Here is a 16,534-nt window from a genome sequence, read left to right as displayed (position 1 = left end):
TAAACTTTCAGTATTTTGTCTGAAAAGAAAATACCACTAAATGTGTACATATGTATTATGTAATATAATACTGTTTATTTTTAGCCCATTGTTTAAAAAATAAAAAATTTTTAACTAACTGCTTAAAAGTAAAGTTTTGCCATTGCTTGGAGAAACTTTTTTTTCCTTCTCTGTGCTGCCAGCTGTAACACTTCTTCTGGGTTGCTTGCGTTCAATTCTGTCTGACCGATGGCTTTGATCTTCCAAAACAGAAAAGTTGATGTTATTACAGGTGTGGTCAAAAATAAACTCTTGCTAGTATACATAATACAAAACTACCCACATGCTAATATGTCAATAGTAAATGAGGAGAGGTATGGTCTCAGGCATCTACCAGGGTCTCAGAACATATCCCTTGTGGATAAGGAAGGACCACTCTATCTACAGGAACATTAATTCATATAAGTGTATTTGACTAAAAATACCAGAAAATAAGCTCTACATGTCATGTGACACATTTTTACAGTTAAATTAAGGCCCCTACAAAATAGTTTTAAAAAAGTAAAGCCTTTCCTGAAACATGAATTTTGATTTTTTAAATGTGCAAAAACAGGTAGTTGCTCAGCACTGTAACAGCATAGAGTGGTTCATTCTCATACTTAGAATACCTTAGCCTACTAAAAATCTAGTCATCTGCCAGAGCACTTTGTTAGAATGTATTTTAGAATATTAGAATTACCTTTAGATTAAAAGGCAATCTACATGTTTAGATTAAAAAAAAAAAAGCCCAGGGGCACCTGGACGGCTCAGTTGGTTAAGCATTCCAACTCCTGGTTTCAGGTCAGGTCACTGTTCTCACAGTTCGGGAGTCTGAGCCCTGCATGGGGCTCCAGACAGTGGATCCTATGGGGGTTTTCTCTCAAATCAAATATATATATATATATATATTTTTTTTTTTTTTAAAGAAACCCAATGACAACTTCTTTAAACAACAAACATTAACCTGATATGTAACTTGAAGAGTGACAGACTATTCAGAAATGATCATAGGGAGTAGGAAGATTTGCTGGAGGACACCATTTCGATATGAAGGCGTGCATGTGGAAGAACCTAGTCACGGTGTATCACTAAAGAATTATTTCCAACAAACAGAATAACACAAAGATGACTGGCTATAAAAGTCCAAAGTGTGTAAGACAGAAGTTAGAATTGGAGCCAGAGATTTTAGAGAAATAATGTACTCTGTGGGTAGTACTTAAACCCAGGAGTGGATGAGATCACCTAAGAAGAATGTAGGACAATCTGAAAATAACCAAAGTACTACATTCTGGGGAAACCAAGGTTAAAGGGTAGACAGGAGGAGATGCCCATAAAGAAGAAAAGGCAGAAGAGTCTGAAAAAAACTGAGTAAAAATAATGTCAGGGAAGCCAAAGGAATAAAGAATTTTAAGAAGTGAGATGTTAACATGATAAAGACTGAAAAGCATCCACTGACTTTGGTATTGGTGAAGTCAAATACAGAAAAATTACAATGGGTTGAGAGCTTCAAAAAACTCGGCAGAGAAGGGACGAGGGAGGTAGAGGTACAGTCCAGGATAAAATCGTTTATAAGCTACGGACGAGGCAGACAATATAGAAGAAGAGACAACTCATTAAAGGTCACTGAAGAGGTTGAATCAAAACCCTAAAAACTTGCCTTCATCAAGGAGTAACATCAACAATAGTCAAACTATGGAAAGGGCCCAAATGTCCAACAACTGATGGACAAAGAATGTGTACACACACACACGCACAAAGTGGAATAAGGACTCAGCCATCAAGAAGAATGAAATTTTATTTGCAATGATGTAGATCGAGCTGAACTGTATTATGCTAAGTGAAATCAGAAAAGGACAAATGCAACAGGATTTCACTCGTGGAATTTAAGAAAAATAGATGAACATTAAGGGGAAGAAAACAAAGAGGGAAGCTGTAGGAGACTCTCTTTTTTTAAGTTTCTTTGAAGGAGGGGAGGGGCAGAGAGAGCAAGAGAGAATCCCAAGCAGACTCAACATTGCACAGAGTCCAATGTAGGGCTCAATCTCATGAACCACAAGATTAAGACCTGAACCAAAATCAAGAGGCAGACACTTAACCAACTAAGCCAGCCAGGCGCCCCAACCATGAGAATCCTAACAATAGAGAACAAACTAAGGTTTGCTAGAGGAGGTGGGTGAGTGATGAGTATTAAGGAGAGCACTTGCTGGGTGTTGTATGTAAGTGATGAATCACTGGATTCTACTCTGAAACCAATATTGCATTGTGTGTTAATTAGAATTTAAATAAAAAATTTTTTAAAGTGGGGAGGGATACATGTACCCCTATGTTTATATTTACAGCAGCATTATCTACAATAGCCCAATTATGGAAACAGCCCAGTGTCCACTGATGAATGGATAAAGATGATGTGGGGTTGTTTGTGTGTATAATACAATGGAATATTACTCAGCCATAAAGAACAAAATCTCGTCATTTGTAATGACGTGGATGGAGCCTAGTGAAATAAATCAGATAAAGAAAAATACCATGCTATATGTGAAATTTAAGAAACAAATGATCATAGGGAAAATAGGGAAGAGAGAGAGAGGCCAACCAAGACACAGACTCATTAATTATAGAGAACTGATGGTTACCAGAGGAAAGGGGTGAGGAATGGGTGCAAAGACGATGGGATTAAGGAGGGCACATGTGATGAGTACCAGGTGAAGTCTGAAGTGCTGCATCACTACACTGTACACCTGAAACTAACATTACATTGTATGTTAACTAAGTTTAAATAACTTAAGAAACCAAATACCCTTTCCTCCCTCAATAAATTTCCTTAAAAAAAAAACAAACAACATAACCTCCTACTAAGACTACACTTAACAACACAGCAGTAGAATTTAAAGGTAGGAAGGAGGGATTTGAAGCTGGTACTCATAAGGCCACAACTGCCAAAACTACAACTCCCATGTGGACAGGAGGTGATCAGTCTTTTCTGGTCTATTCCAAACACAGGCAAGGAAGTACGGGATAAGGAGAAAGGACAGGGGGCTGAACAGAGGGAATATCTAAAACAGTCCCTGAAAAGAAAGTAGACCACTGACTGCTGACCAGTTAAACGGGGGTGGGGGGCAGTCAGGCTAAGATTTGAGACCATGGTTGGTAGGGGAAGGATAGTTTATATGGTTGCAGGACTTTTTCCAACTAGATCCAGTGGCTCAGGGAAAAAAAGCAAAATTTTTGAACTGATTCAGGGTTAGGATTTTTCCATGTGAAGTGAAAGACAAAAACACAGCTGAATATATACATTTCCCCCCCAAGTTTTATCTAAGTAATCTCTACATCCAATGTGGGGCCTGAGCCCACGATCCCATGATCCCAAGATGAGCACACTCCAACTGAGCCAACCAGGTGCCCCAAGATGCTGAAAATATTGATCACAGGGTAATTTTGACAGTCAGTCATAGATAAGCAGGGGTTCCCAAACCTGGTTTGTCATCAGAACTACCTAAAAAACTTAAAATTTGGATTACAAGACCTTATCTCAGTACAGTGGAATCAGTACCTCTGACAGTGTACAGGTTGGATTTGCTGTACTCAAAGTGAGCTGGGAAGGGGGCTGACAGACTGGGGAAAAATTGGTCATGATCTCAGGCAGAACAATTCTGACAAGAAGACATGGCTATGGATATGGGTGGCTGATGCTAAGTAAAGGTAACAATTGAATTTGTAAAGCTAGGGATAGGGATTCTGGGTAAATAAATCACATATATTTTGATCCCTGCGGAGGAATAACCAGTAGGTTGGAAAGATGACCTACTAAAGAGTTAGGTATAAACTTTTAAGGATAAAGGGCTTAACATGATACAAGTAGAGACGGTTTGGAAACAGCACTGGAGACATGACAAGTTCAGTATGTCTTCCAGCTGAGGATAAACCGGAAATGGAGGATGACTTGCCTCCGATCAAATAGGCTGGCTTCATGGTTTTTTTCCTTTTGTTTTTTAAAAAAGCAGACTGTTATTTCCCCTCTTCTAAATACTGCCCACACAACTTAGTCCAAGCAGAAAAAGATACATAATAGCACATAATTTTGTTAGTATGAGTGAAAGCAACAAGAAAACCTAGCTGTGGTGATACTAATGCAGCAACTATTAGTCAGGTAAAAATGGCCATAGATTTATAATGCTTTGGGGGCGCCTGGGTGGCTCAGTCGGTTTAGCGTCCAATTCTTGTTTTCAGCTCAGGTCATGATTTCACAGTTTTTGAGTCTGAGCCCTGCATCAGGCTCTGCTCTGACAGTGTGTGGAGCCTGCTTGGAATTCTCTCTCTTCCTCTCTGTTTCTTAAAATAAATAAACATTAAAAATTTTTATAAGGCTTTAACTTATAAGACAAACTTTAATAACTCATCTACTCAATAACTACTGAGCATCTATTATGTGCCAGGCACCATTCTAGGTATTAGCTATGACAAAACCAAGTTTTTGGTGGAGAAACAGCTAATAAATTAGCAAATTTATAATATGTCAGATGTAAATAAGAAGTATAATGGAAGACAATTTCAAAACGGAAATGAGAAAAAGAATATTGGAGGAAAAAGGGTGGAGAAAGACACGGCTATTTTATTAACATGGTCAGGAGATGTTGATCACTAAGATGACTTTTAAATTTCTTCTTTTTAAACTTTCATTTATTTTTGAGAGAGAGTGCAGGCAGGGGAAAGGCAGAGAGAGAGGGAGACACCGAGTCCAAAGCAGGCTCCAGGTTCTAAGTTGTCAGCACAGAGACCAACGTGGGGCTCGAACTCATGAACTGGGAGATCATGACCTGAGCAGAAGACTAAGATGACATTCGAGGAGACCTGAGGGAAGTTAAGGAATGCTTCCGGAAAATAAAATTTCAAAGGCCCTTCAGTGGTGAAAGTTTTCAGCATATTCAAAGAACAGCAGAGCTAATGGTGTAGCAGACGTTAACAAGAAAGAAAGTCGGATGGATAGTCAGAGGTGATCTGAAGCCTTGTACGCCACTGGAAAGACGGAGACTGTAAGAGATGGGAAACCATTTAAAGGTTTGCAGCAGAGAGATGACGTGATCCAACATTTTAAAATAAAATAGAGGTAAAAGCTCTAAGATGAAAATAGGATTTGTTAAAAAGTAAACACTGATAAGCAAATTCTCACAGTAACTATGCATACAAAATCTTTTTTTTTTTTTTTTTTTTTGGTCCAAATCTTAATGATGGTTTAAAATCAGGGAAATTAAGTGTATCACTGAAGAAAGGCATAAAATAACTTACCGCAATTTGTCTTTTATCTGTTTCTCCTCTTTTATGATGAAGATCTAAACAAATCAGTTAAGAAGAATAAATCTGATACTGTTAAGTACCATGACTAAAATCTCAACTGTTTTTTTTAATTTGCAGTATTTTTAAAATTTAGACGCGAGCTGTCCCAATACCACATTTGTTGATGGAAGGATACAGGTCAAGTACTCCAAAATGGTAAGGTCCCATATGTAGTCATAGTAGGAGTCCATCGCATCATGGCTGGGAAACAGATTTTAGTTACTTCCTCTTTGTTAGGCAGAACAATTGCAACTTTATTTTATTTTACGAATCATTCATACCTGTTTTGTTCCTGCAATGATTTAAAGGCTGTTTTGTAGTCAATTTCTCTGAGGAACTGACATAAAATTGCCACCTACATAAACAAAGAAAATGATTTAATGTAACCAGTGTCAACAAGGACTCTCCTGGTTTGGGAGGCCTCATTTTTTTAAGTGTATTTCATTCTCTTAGTAACCCCTACACCCAACGTGGGTTTGAACTCACAACCCCAAGATCAAGAATCGTATCCTCTTTTGATGAAGCCAACCAGGTACTCCAGGAAGGGTAATTGTTAATGATTCTTACATGAAGAAAACACTAAAAAAGGCTTGCAGACCATATTCGGTAGAGCTCATATTTACGGATTTCACCTAATTTTAATTGCATAAACCTTTATGCAAGCATCTGCCCAATTTTTAATTTTGTTTTTAATGTTTATTTTTGAGAAAGATGCAAGTGGGGGAGGGACTGAGAGAGAGAGGGAGACAGAGAATCTGAAGCAGACTCCAGGCTCCAAGCTGTTCACACAGAGCCTGACGCAGAGCTCAAACTTACAAACCATGAGATCATGACCTGAGCCAAAGTCAGACGCTTAACTGACTGAGCCACCCAGGCGCCCTGAATAATTTTTAAATCAGTGACTTAAATCATAAATTTTTAGAGCTTTGTTCACTTAAAATGTCAGTTCAAAAAACTAAAAGGAGTGGGAAACCGCCAAACAAAAGTATTACATAACGCCTTTAAAGGGCATATGGAACATGCAGTCAGACCGGTCACAGCCAGTCCGTTTCTCTACCCTCAGTCTCTGGCAACTGCTAGTCTACATTCTGACCACAGACTTGCCTATTCTGGATGTTTCATATGAATGAAATCATAGGAACAAAGCCATGTTTATCTGCTTTTTTTTCCACTCAACCTAATACTCCCAAGATTCACCCGTTGTGGCATGTATTAGCACTTACTATTCTGACTGAATAATATTCTGCTGTAGGATCTACCAAATTTTACTTATCCACTCATCAATTGATGGATATCTGGGTTATTTCTACTCTTTCACTATTATGAATAATGCTACTGTGAACATTCCTGTGTAAATTTTTCTGTGGACATGTTTTCCATTATCTTGGTTACACACCTAGGGATAGAACTGCTAGGTCCCATGGTAATTTTATGCCTAAATTTTTGAGGAACTGACAAACTGTTTTCCAAAGAGGTTGTTCCATTTTATATTCCTACCAACAATGTATGAAGGTTACAAGTTCTCCACGCCTTCACCAATACTAGTTAATTTTTTTTTTCTTCAGAGAGTATGCCAGCATGAGTGGGGGAGGGACAGAGGAAGAGACAGAATCCTAAGCCAGCTCCATGCCATTAGCATAGAGCCCAACACGGGGCTTGAACCCACGAACCATGATATTGTGACCTGAGCCAAGATCAAGAGTTGGATACTTAACTGACTGAGCCACTCAGGAACTCCTAGTTACTGTCTTTCAATTACAGCGATTCCTGTGAATATGAAGTGATATTCATTGTGATGCTGACTTGTGTTTCCCTAGTGACTCAGATCTACTCTTAATTATTAAAAACAAAAGGAAAAAAAGCTTGAAAATGCTTCTTTTCCTTTAGAAGGTTCAAAGACCAATGTTTTCTAATTCATACTTTCATTTTAATTAAAATTTCCTTAAAAGAAAAAAAAGGGTGGGGCAGTGCTTGGGTGGCTCAGTTGGTTAAGTGTCTGATTCTTGGTTTTGGCTCTGGTCATGTCATGATCTCATGATTTCATGAGTTTGAGCCCTGCACTGGGCTCTGGGCTGAGTGTGGAGCCAGCTTAGGATTCTCTCTCTGTCCTCTCTCTCTCTGCTCCTCCTCCGCTCACACTGTTTGTGTCTCTCTCAAAATTAAAAAAAAAAATATGCAAAATTCTTAAGCATTGTAAACTTAAGCAATTAAGATAAAATAAAGGCTATTTCCCAGTCCAATGCTTTATATTTACAGTAAACTCTAACATACACCAAGATAAACACATCATAAACTAACCTGTGTGTGGCAATTCAGCAAAGAACAGCATTTTATCATTCGTTTTATTACCTATAAAAACAAATTCTGATTATTTTCAAAAACTAGTTAATACGAGTTGTAACCAATGTACCACTCTGATGTGGAATGGCCACAGTGGCGAACACTGTGCGTACGCGGGAAGGACAGGTATATGAAAACTCTGCTTCTGCTCAACCTTGCCTTGAATCTGAAAGTGCTCTAAAAAAAGAATTTTTAATTAAAAATAACACGTTACTAAAAAATTTAGGATCCAATTTAAAAGCCATGTATTATAATCTACGATTTAGTAGACTCTGATATTGACGGCATAAACCAGAAGAAAGAACAATATAGAAAAAAAATGAAATAAATTTGAGATTTAGGAGACAGAATTACTATGTCTTGAAAGCTGATTGGATTTTGGTGGGAGCATCAGTAAAGAAAAGATGTACTCAGGATTTGGGCTGGTCACCTCAAATAGCTGAACAAGGCATTTGGTATTTTGGCGTGTTTGTGGATGTACGTGTGTGTGCGTGTGTGTGAAAAGGGCATTGGAAGGAGACTGTAAAGTAAGATGCTGAAGTCAGTTTGGGACAGGTTGTTTTTGGTGTTTTGGGAAATCAAAGTAGCAGTGATCTATGGGCACTAGAAATAGAACAATCAGGTCTAGAGCATTCAATTTGGGAATTACCACCACATACGTGGAAACAAATCAACTCATCCAAAACGGGCCCGGGAAAAAGAAACACGTAAAGGTAGACAAGAAAGAGAGCCCACAGACAACTTACCTGGTCTGTGTAAACATCAGGGGGCACAGCCTTATTGAAGAAATCAGAACACACGGCTCCTGCCTGTAGGTAATAATGAAGAGCTGCCGAATACTGGTTTGTTGCTGACGTAGAAAACAGAAATAAAGAGTGACCTCACATTAGATACAACAGCAAGAAAAGCAAACACGGCCTCTTCTGTGAAGAGCAGGGTATGGTTACTTCATGAGTTGACAAAGCAGAATCAAACCACAGGGCTACGGATAACACTTAGCTGGGACAACACAGAAAAACCACATTTTTTAAAACTACTTTAAAGAAATAATATATTCCTTGCTTTCTAAAACCGATTAGCCAAAAATTTAGCTCAGATTTCTTGTCAGACTTCATACTGGAGGTATTTCTTTCCCAGATATCCATACGAGAAACATACCTGAATTTTCTGAGGTAGTTTAGAATCAAAAGATCTTTCTGAACATAAATATTATATGTTCACTGATAAATTATTGGGGGGGTTTAGAATGAAAATGAGCATTAAAACCGGCAATTATCAGGGTACCCAGATGGCTCCGTGGGTTGAGCATCGGACTATTCTGGCTCAGGTCATCATCTCCTGGTTTGTGGAAACAAGCCCCGTGATGGGCCCCGCACAGAGCCTGGAGCCTGCCTGAAATCTCTCCCCTCTCTCTGCCCCTTCCCCACTCATACACACACTCTCTCTCAAAATAAACTTAAAAGAGTAGTAAACATAAAAACATAAAAATTACAAGTATCTGACCAAACACACAACACAGACAAATGAATAGATAGCAATGTATCAAGGAAGAAAAGTTAGACATCAAAAACAAAAAAAGTTTAATAAGGTATTGGGAAAAAATATATTTTCACTTCTACGAAAGTGCTACAAAAATAAAATGCAAAACAATACATCTCACTTACCAAAATAAATGTCTGCCTGAATGATTAACCAGGAATGGCTGTTCGGATTTATACTGAGGGCATACCGAACTAGCTCCTTCACTGTGATGGCCACCGCTTCAAAATCCACTGACTGGAGGCTAAAAAGATAAAGGGCGGGGAGGGGAGACAATGAACATTAACCTCTCTTTTTCAAATTCAAATTCCATACACATTTATTAAAAACAAAAAGTGAGTCAAAATTTAAGTGACCATAAGTACAAGGCCTAGTATTGCTAAGAATAAGTACTGTATATTAAAACTATTAACAACTGAGTATGAAGTGTGATGAGCTTCACTTTTTATAAGAGGTTGAAAACAAACCTGATTTTTGTTTCCTTTTTCTCCCCGAATGCCAAAGATGGTAGGCTAGACCCTCTACAAGGGCTTGAAAACTAACACCACTCTGCAGCCTTGAGTCCACCTTACGACTCCTAGTGAGAATCACAAAGTCCGCTGGATTAGAGGTCTCACTGGCCTCACAGGATCAGGGGCTCCCTGCGGCAAGCGTACCCCTTGAGGACATTCAAGTGCCCCTATTAAGAACCAAAGGAGGGAGAGGGAATGGGCCAGCCTGGTTAAGCCGGAAGTCCTCTGATACAGAATTAGAGGATGGAACTGTCAGGAGAAAAGGCGCCCGCAAGAAACAAAGCTGCCAGTGCCGATCTCCCAGAAGCGGTAAGGCACAGAGGAGAGAACACAGGCCCTGGATGCAGACACATATGAGGTTCAAGTTCTAGCTCTATCGTTTACAAGGTGAACACAGACTAAGTACTTCTGTTGCCCTGAGGGGTTAGATCTAACCATAATTCACCAATGTTTCCAGTGTAATGGGAAAAAACTGTGGTACTATTAGCAAATACTCAATTATTCACTGACAGCTAAATGAGTTTAACTGGTTTGTGATTTTATAGAAATTTATAAACTATTAACAAGAATTCTATCTATATAGCAAACAACTGATCTTAAAAAAATTTTTTTTTACTTTTTTTTACTTTTTTCATTTTTGAGAGACAGAGAGAGAGAGAAAGAGTGTGAGCAGGGGAGGGTCAGAGAGAGAGGGAGACACAGAATCCAAAGACAAGCTCCAGGCCCTGAGCTGTCAGCACAGAGCCCGAGGCAGGGCTTGAACCCATGAACCGTGAGGTCATGACCTGAGCCAAAGCCGGACGCTTAACCAACTGAGCCATCCAGGCGCCCCACAAACAACTGATTTTAACATAGCAATGCTCAATCCATACCATTCTCACACTATTCTTAGAGTCTACTATTAGAGTCATGCTCAAGAGAAATACTTTTTCTGTTCAAACATTTAGTCACATTTTATTTTCTCTGGGTCAACTTAAAGTAACTTTATCATGAAAGTAATAGTTAAGCCTATTAATATTAAGTCAGTCCTTATAAACACTTAGCTTGGGGGCGCCTTGGTGGCTCAGTCGGTTAAGCATCTTGGCTTTGGCTTAGGTCATGATCGCACAGTTCCTGGGTTCGAGCCCCACATCGGGCTCTGTGCTGACAGCTAGCTCAGGGTCTGGAGCCTGCTTCGGATTCTGTGTCTCCCTCTCTCTCTAATCCTCCCCTACACTCGGGCTGTCTCTCTGTCTCTCCAAAATAAATAAAAGACATTAAAAAAACAAAATAAAATAAACACCTAACTTATAAAATGTATTAATTTATTTAATTCTCACAAATCTGAGATAGTACTCTTCTTATATCCATTTAATAAATAGGAAACTAGCCAAGAAAGGAATTTATTCTAGGTTTTATACCAGGTAGGTGAAGAAGCGGCTGGGACTGAAACCCCACCAATCTAGTCCAGAGCCTCTATGGTTAACTATTCTTTTGTCTCATTTATAAACACACACTGAAAATCAACCATTGGGATAAAGAAGCAACACCCCAGAAATGCTACCAACCATCAATTAGGCAAAAGGATCTCTGAGTTTGGACTGCTACGTAACATGCTAAATTTTGGAGAAAAACCTGCAGGGAGGGGCCCAGGCAGAGCGTGCGGCTCCTGCTCTCGGTTGTGTATTTGAGCCCCATGATGGGTATAGAGATTACTTAAAAATAAAATCTTAAAATAACCTGCAGTTACAATGTCCCTGAGGATGCACATTTGCTTCTGAAGCATGGTGTCCTCTGGGAAACAAGGTTCTACGTGAGGAGGAAGGGCCACCCACTCACTTCTGACCTTCCAGCCCTCTATATGAGACGCACAACTGCTTTCAATCTCTAAGGTTAAGATAACAGCAAATTACTCTCCTTCTACTGCCTGCTTATCTACCTACTAAAATCTTTTCTTCTTCAAAGATGCCACTAAGGGCAATAAAATAAGGCCTAGTCCTGTCCTTCAGACACAAAGTCATAAAAAAAAAAAAAATCGGGGGTTTGGGATAACTTTTGTGAGGAAAGAAATGGGACTCTTGAATGAGAAGTTACTATGTGTAGGAACAAAATATGTAAATGGTTTCTTCTTCCAGAAAAAGAATGGTTTTCTTCTCCCCATCCTGTTATTGTGCTTTTCAGGAAACGGAAGAAAAAGAGAACAATTCTTAAAGTATCCAAGAACTTCTTAAACTAAAAGGGGCTGGGAGCCTCTGATAGTCTTTGAAGAGACCTACAGAGAATAATTATAAAAAAGTCATCTTCGGGGCGCCTGGGTGGCTCAGTCAGTTAAACATCCAACTCTTGGTTTCAGCTCAAGCCGTGCTCTCTCGATTCACCAGTCCTGTGTCGGCCGCCATGCTGACCCACGCTGACAGCCTGGGGTCCTCTGCTCTCTGGCCCTCCCCCACGTGCACTCTCTCTCAAAATAAGCTTATTTTATTTAAGCCATTTTCAGATAGATATTTGTAAAAGAGGCAAGATGATGGAAACTTGACAGAAAACCATTTTCTGCCTCAGTTTTCTAGTTCCACCCGCTGACAAGCCATCAGGATCACTTAGGGATCTTTTGTTCAACTTAAGGCTAGTACACTTTAGCTCTTATGAGTTATGCCTTACTCATTTTTAAGAAAATTAGAGAAGCAAAGTTGGCTGTAGAGTCCTTACAGATTGTACCTTCTAGTCAAGTTATTCAAGATTATCTGTATTAGGATGATCTCTAAATACATAAATAATAAACCTAAGCTATAACACGTCTTACTTGGGGATGGAGGATGGCCAAATAGAAATGTGTTCAGCTGTAATATCATTCACGATGTCCTCCTAAAAATAAAAAAATTTTATGTGATTTAAGTGGATTTTTATTTTTTAATGGAAATTCTTTTCAAAGATTTTTTTAATGAAATTATGAAATACTGACCCGAACATTGTGAAGTTTCACAAAGAGTGATAAGATAATAGTCAAAACCAATGGTTCCTATGAGAAAGAAAATACAGAATCCTTAAATATTACATGTATTTAACATTCCTCCTGTCAACCTCAGGGATAGCAAGTACTTTTTCTTTAATGTTTATTTATTTTTGAGAGAGAAAGTGCGAACAGGGGAGGGACAGAGAGGGGGAGCCAGAATCCAGAAGCAAGCTCCAGGACCTGAGCCAAAGTTGGTTGCTTAATCGACTGAGGCACCCAGTTGCCCCCGTCTCCCCCAACCGCCACGTATTTTCTCTCAAAAGATTCTATGTTGCCTGCGTGGCTCAATCAGTTAAGAGCCCAACTTCAGCTCAAGTCTTGATCTCATGGTTCGTGAGTTCGAGCCCTGTATTGAGCTCTCTGTTGTCAGCACAGAGCCTGCTTCGGATCCTCTCTCTCTGCCTCTCCCTTGCTCACAAGTGTATGTATGCACAGACACACAGACACACACAGACACACACACACACACACTCACTCACTCTCTCTCACTCAAAAATACCACATTTAGGTCGCTGGCTTATGGTGCTCAAGTCCTCAGATGACTTTTGAAATTGAGTAAATAAATCTCTTTCCAATTACTACTTCCAGTTATCTCTAAAAAAATCGAATTTCTATTCCTTAATATTTATTTTCTTTTTAAAAAATTTTAATGGTTTTATTTGGGAGTGAGAGAGAGAGCTGTCTCTGTCTCTCAAAAATAAAAAAAAAGCATAAAAAAATAAATAAAATAAAATAATATTTAAAGGATGAAATCTAGGTTATATCCAGGAAATAAGTGTTAACATTAATCTTATCAAAAATTAAAACTAGGCTTCACACATCCAGCCCCTATTATGAAAACTTCCTTAAAATTAATAAAATACCTCCTTTGGGGTGCCCAGCTGGCTGAGTCAATTAAGCATCGAACTCTTGGTTTCAGCTTAGGTCATGATCTCACAGTTTCATGAGTTTGAGCTCCACGTCAGGTTCTGTGCTGACACTATGGAGCCTGCTTGGGATTCTCTGTCTCCCTTTCTCTCTGCCCCTCCCCCACTCATGTATTCTTGGTCTCTCTCAAAATAAATAAAACTTAAAAAAAAAAAAACTCTGCTTTATTCACTAAAACACATTAAGGTAAATGCAAAATAAACTTCTCCATTCAGACCATCCCATCTTCAGAAACAATCACTGAAGGTAATAAGTACATTATACAAAGTACTTAAAACAATCGGCATTTAAGCACAATATTTTCAGTCACATTTCACAAAAATGAGCAATAATTAGATGAACTTTTAATAAAACTTACCCGTAATTTTTTGATAAAAGAAAGTAGTTCACTCCTATAAAAAACAAATTTTGTATATACATTTACTATCAGAAATTAAAAAGAATGTAAATTATAGGTGAAGGTTTATACCTAAGTCTCCAATTCTGCATGTATGAAAGAGTGTAACATTCTACTGTCAGAGTAACCTAATAAACTTTCTTCTGTTTTAATCACATGTGACTTCTTCAGTGTTATGCAATCATAGACATCAATGACTCTGAACTCCAACAGATATTAAATGGTTAACAATTTCTTAAAATAACATATAAACAAAAGGTATTTCCAAAGGTGGCCATGTTAGTCCATCAGAGATCAGCAGCAGAGAACTCTAACACTGTCCATCTTTAGGATATACACGGATAATTGTCAATGTTCTTGATACAAACAGTACAAAAAATAAACTGATAAAAACATACCGATACATTATACCTAATGTAGATTCCCTCTGCTTTATTAAACTAACTCTGCCATCATTTCCTCGTTTGTGTTGACTGGATACACTACAGATCTGCACGACAACTTCCCAAAGGTCTTTAGCAGTCCGTCTACTTTCTTTAGGGCCTGGAAGTTCTTTGCATGTAGCTGCTAAAAGCTGTCCAAGCTATAACATGAAAAACAGAAAATACACAAAAGATAATGTGTAACATACTTGTAAGTTCTACGATTACGGTGCACTTGAAGAAAGAAGGATAATGGCTCAGACACACCGACAGTTATTTTATGCTGTACCTTCCATCCAACCACAGAGGAAGTAGAGCTCACTGTCTAACAGCCCGGACTCTGACTGGGAGAGAGCACGTTCTGCTTCTGACACATGGTAAAGCTCATTGATTCCACACAATTAAGTCTAATGAGGGCAAAAATAAGCATAGTCTCATAAGAACAAAACTGAGACAATGCAAGAGGTATGTGATTTATTAAAAGTGTATGGGAGGGGGACCTAGCTGGTAAATAACATGATCCCACTTAAAAAGGGGGCAGGGTGTGTAGTGCAGTAACAGAAAATACATATAATGTTAACTGTGGTAAAAGCCCAGACGCGCAATTAAAATAGTGCTTTAACTTTACACACACTTTAATCATTTTTTAAAAATTCTTTTTTAATGAATAAAACAAGGGGAGAAATCAGGAAACTGAAGTTGGCTGACTAAGAGAAGACGACTTAGAACCACCCTTATCTAAGAAAAATAGCAGCAACTGGGGACGGAGCCACCACTGCTGAGGTGAGAACGGACAGCTTACTGAAAGTGACTGATCTGAATAAAGGCGGCTGTAAAAGGACCAGAAATGCGGGAGGCACCCACAAAACAATAGTGGAAGGGCTAAAAGCAAAAGGCATAGAAAAGATAGGCCCAAAATGTAGAGGAAAAAAGATGGGTGTATGTCAAATTCAGTGTTTCTTTCTCTGTAATTTCAAAACGAGAGGGCCCTTCTATCCTTTGTTCTTACGAAATCTTAGACATCACTGCTCTTTTCGACGGTGAAGCAGCAAGGGTCATTTCAAGTCCACCAGGAAGGCCCGGGTCCCTAACTGGACCTAGCCCCAGGCTGCTTCTTTAAGGAGGCTGCAGTATTAGGACAAGGATGAAAACTGGTACTTTTCCCGATTTTCTATAATATAAAATTTCAAACATGGAAAACTTGAAGAGTTCGATTATATCTGTATATTGGGCTTACTATGAATATTCTACTATATTTACTTCATAAATCTACATATGCACTTTAACTAATAAGCTGCAGACATCACACCTCACCTCTAAATACCTTACTACGTATCTTCTAAGGACAAGAGTATTCGCCTATGTCACCTTAACTCCATGATCACACCTAAGAACATTTCTAACACTGGTGCTTCCTAAAGGTAGTAACAATGTGAACCCCTCGCTCTGCGATGTGGATGGCAATCAAGAGTCTGCGGTCTAGCAGAACACTCCCTCTCGCGTGCTGCTGAACCCAAGCCTGTGGCGTCACGCATGCGGCTGTTTACTGCAGTGCAGTGCAGGGCGCCAGGAGCTCCTGTCTCCATGCATATTCTGTTAAGAATCACATGCTTAGTTGAGGGACACGACATTGATTTACTTAAAAGTAAGAATTGTCGGGGCGCCTGGGTGGTTCAGTGGGTTAAATGTCCGACGTCAGCTCAGGTCACAATCTCACGGTTTGTGGGTTCGAGCCCTATACTGGGCTCTGTGTTGACGGCTCAGAACCCAGAGCCTGCTTCACATTCTGTCTCCCTTTCTCTCTGCCCCTTCTCCACTCGTGTTGTCTCTCTCTCTCAAAAACAAACATTAAAAAAAATTAAAATGGTAAGAAAACAAAATGGAAAATACAATGGATTAAAATCACCTACTATTACACTACCCAGAAATAACTATTAATATCATTCTAGACCTTTCCCTACACATATGTATACATACTCCATGCAAATTCCAACTTTGAAAACTGCTCCAAATTATACTATGTTCAAAACACGATCCCTTACTCTAGACTTCTGATTTT

General features: G+C 38.9%; 1 protein-coding gene across 2 annotated transcripts in view; it reads right to left on the bottom strand.

The window, feature by feature from the left end:
- Nucleotides 1–49: 49 nt before the first annotated feature.
- INTS8 (integrator complex subunit 8) overlaps nt 50–16,534 on the bottom strand; it is a 48,648-nt gene continuing 32,163 nt past the window's right edge. Inside the window, exons 17-27 of one of the 2 annotated variants that reach the window (XM_029923173.1) lie at nt 14,452–14,636; nt 14,015–14,048; nt 12,679–12,735; nt 12,520–12,581; nt 9,354–9,472; nt 8,436–8,539; nt 7,648–7,698; nt 5,631–5,704; nt 5,486–5,550; nt 5,302–5,345; nt 50–239 (exon numbers count right to left, since the gene is read on the bottom strand). In XM_029923173.1, the coding sequence (XP_029779033.1) occupies nt 123–239; nt 5,302–5,345; nt 5,486–5,550; nt 5,631–5,704; nt 7,648–7,698; nt 8,436–8,539; nt 9,354–9,472; nt 12,520–12,581; nt 12,679–12,735; nt 14,015–14,048; nt 14,452–14,636 (912 nt within the window). In that variant the 3' untranslated portion in view covers nt 50–122. Of the gene's footprint in view, nt 240–5,301; nt 5,346–5,485; nt 5,551–5,630; nt 5,705–7,647; nt 7,699–8,435; nt 8,540–9,353; nt 9,473–12,519; nt 12,582–12,678; nt 12,736–14,014; nt 14,049–14,451; nt 14,637–16,534 lie in introns of those variants that run through there. The other variant, XM_029923174.1, reaches the window with a different exon arrangement.

The sequence above is a fragment of the Suricata suricatta genome, chromosome 15 (genome assembly GCF_006229205.1).
Source record: "Suricata suricatta isolate VVHF042 chromosome 15, meerkat_22Aug2017_6uvM2_HiC, whole genome shotgun sequence".
Lineage (NCBI taxonomy): Eukaryota > Metazoa > Chordata > Mammalia > Carnivora > Herpestidae > Suricata > Suricata suricatta.
The sequence above is the reverse complement of the archived record's forward strand: the minus strand, read 5'-3'. Positions and strand labels throughout refer to the sequence as shown.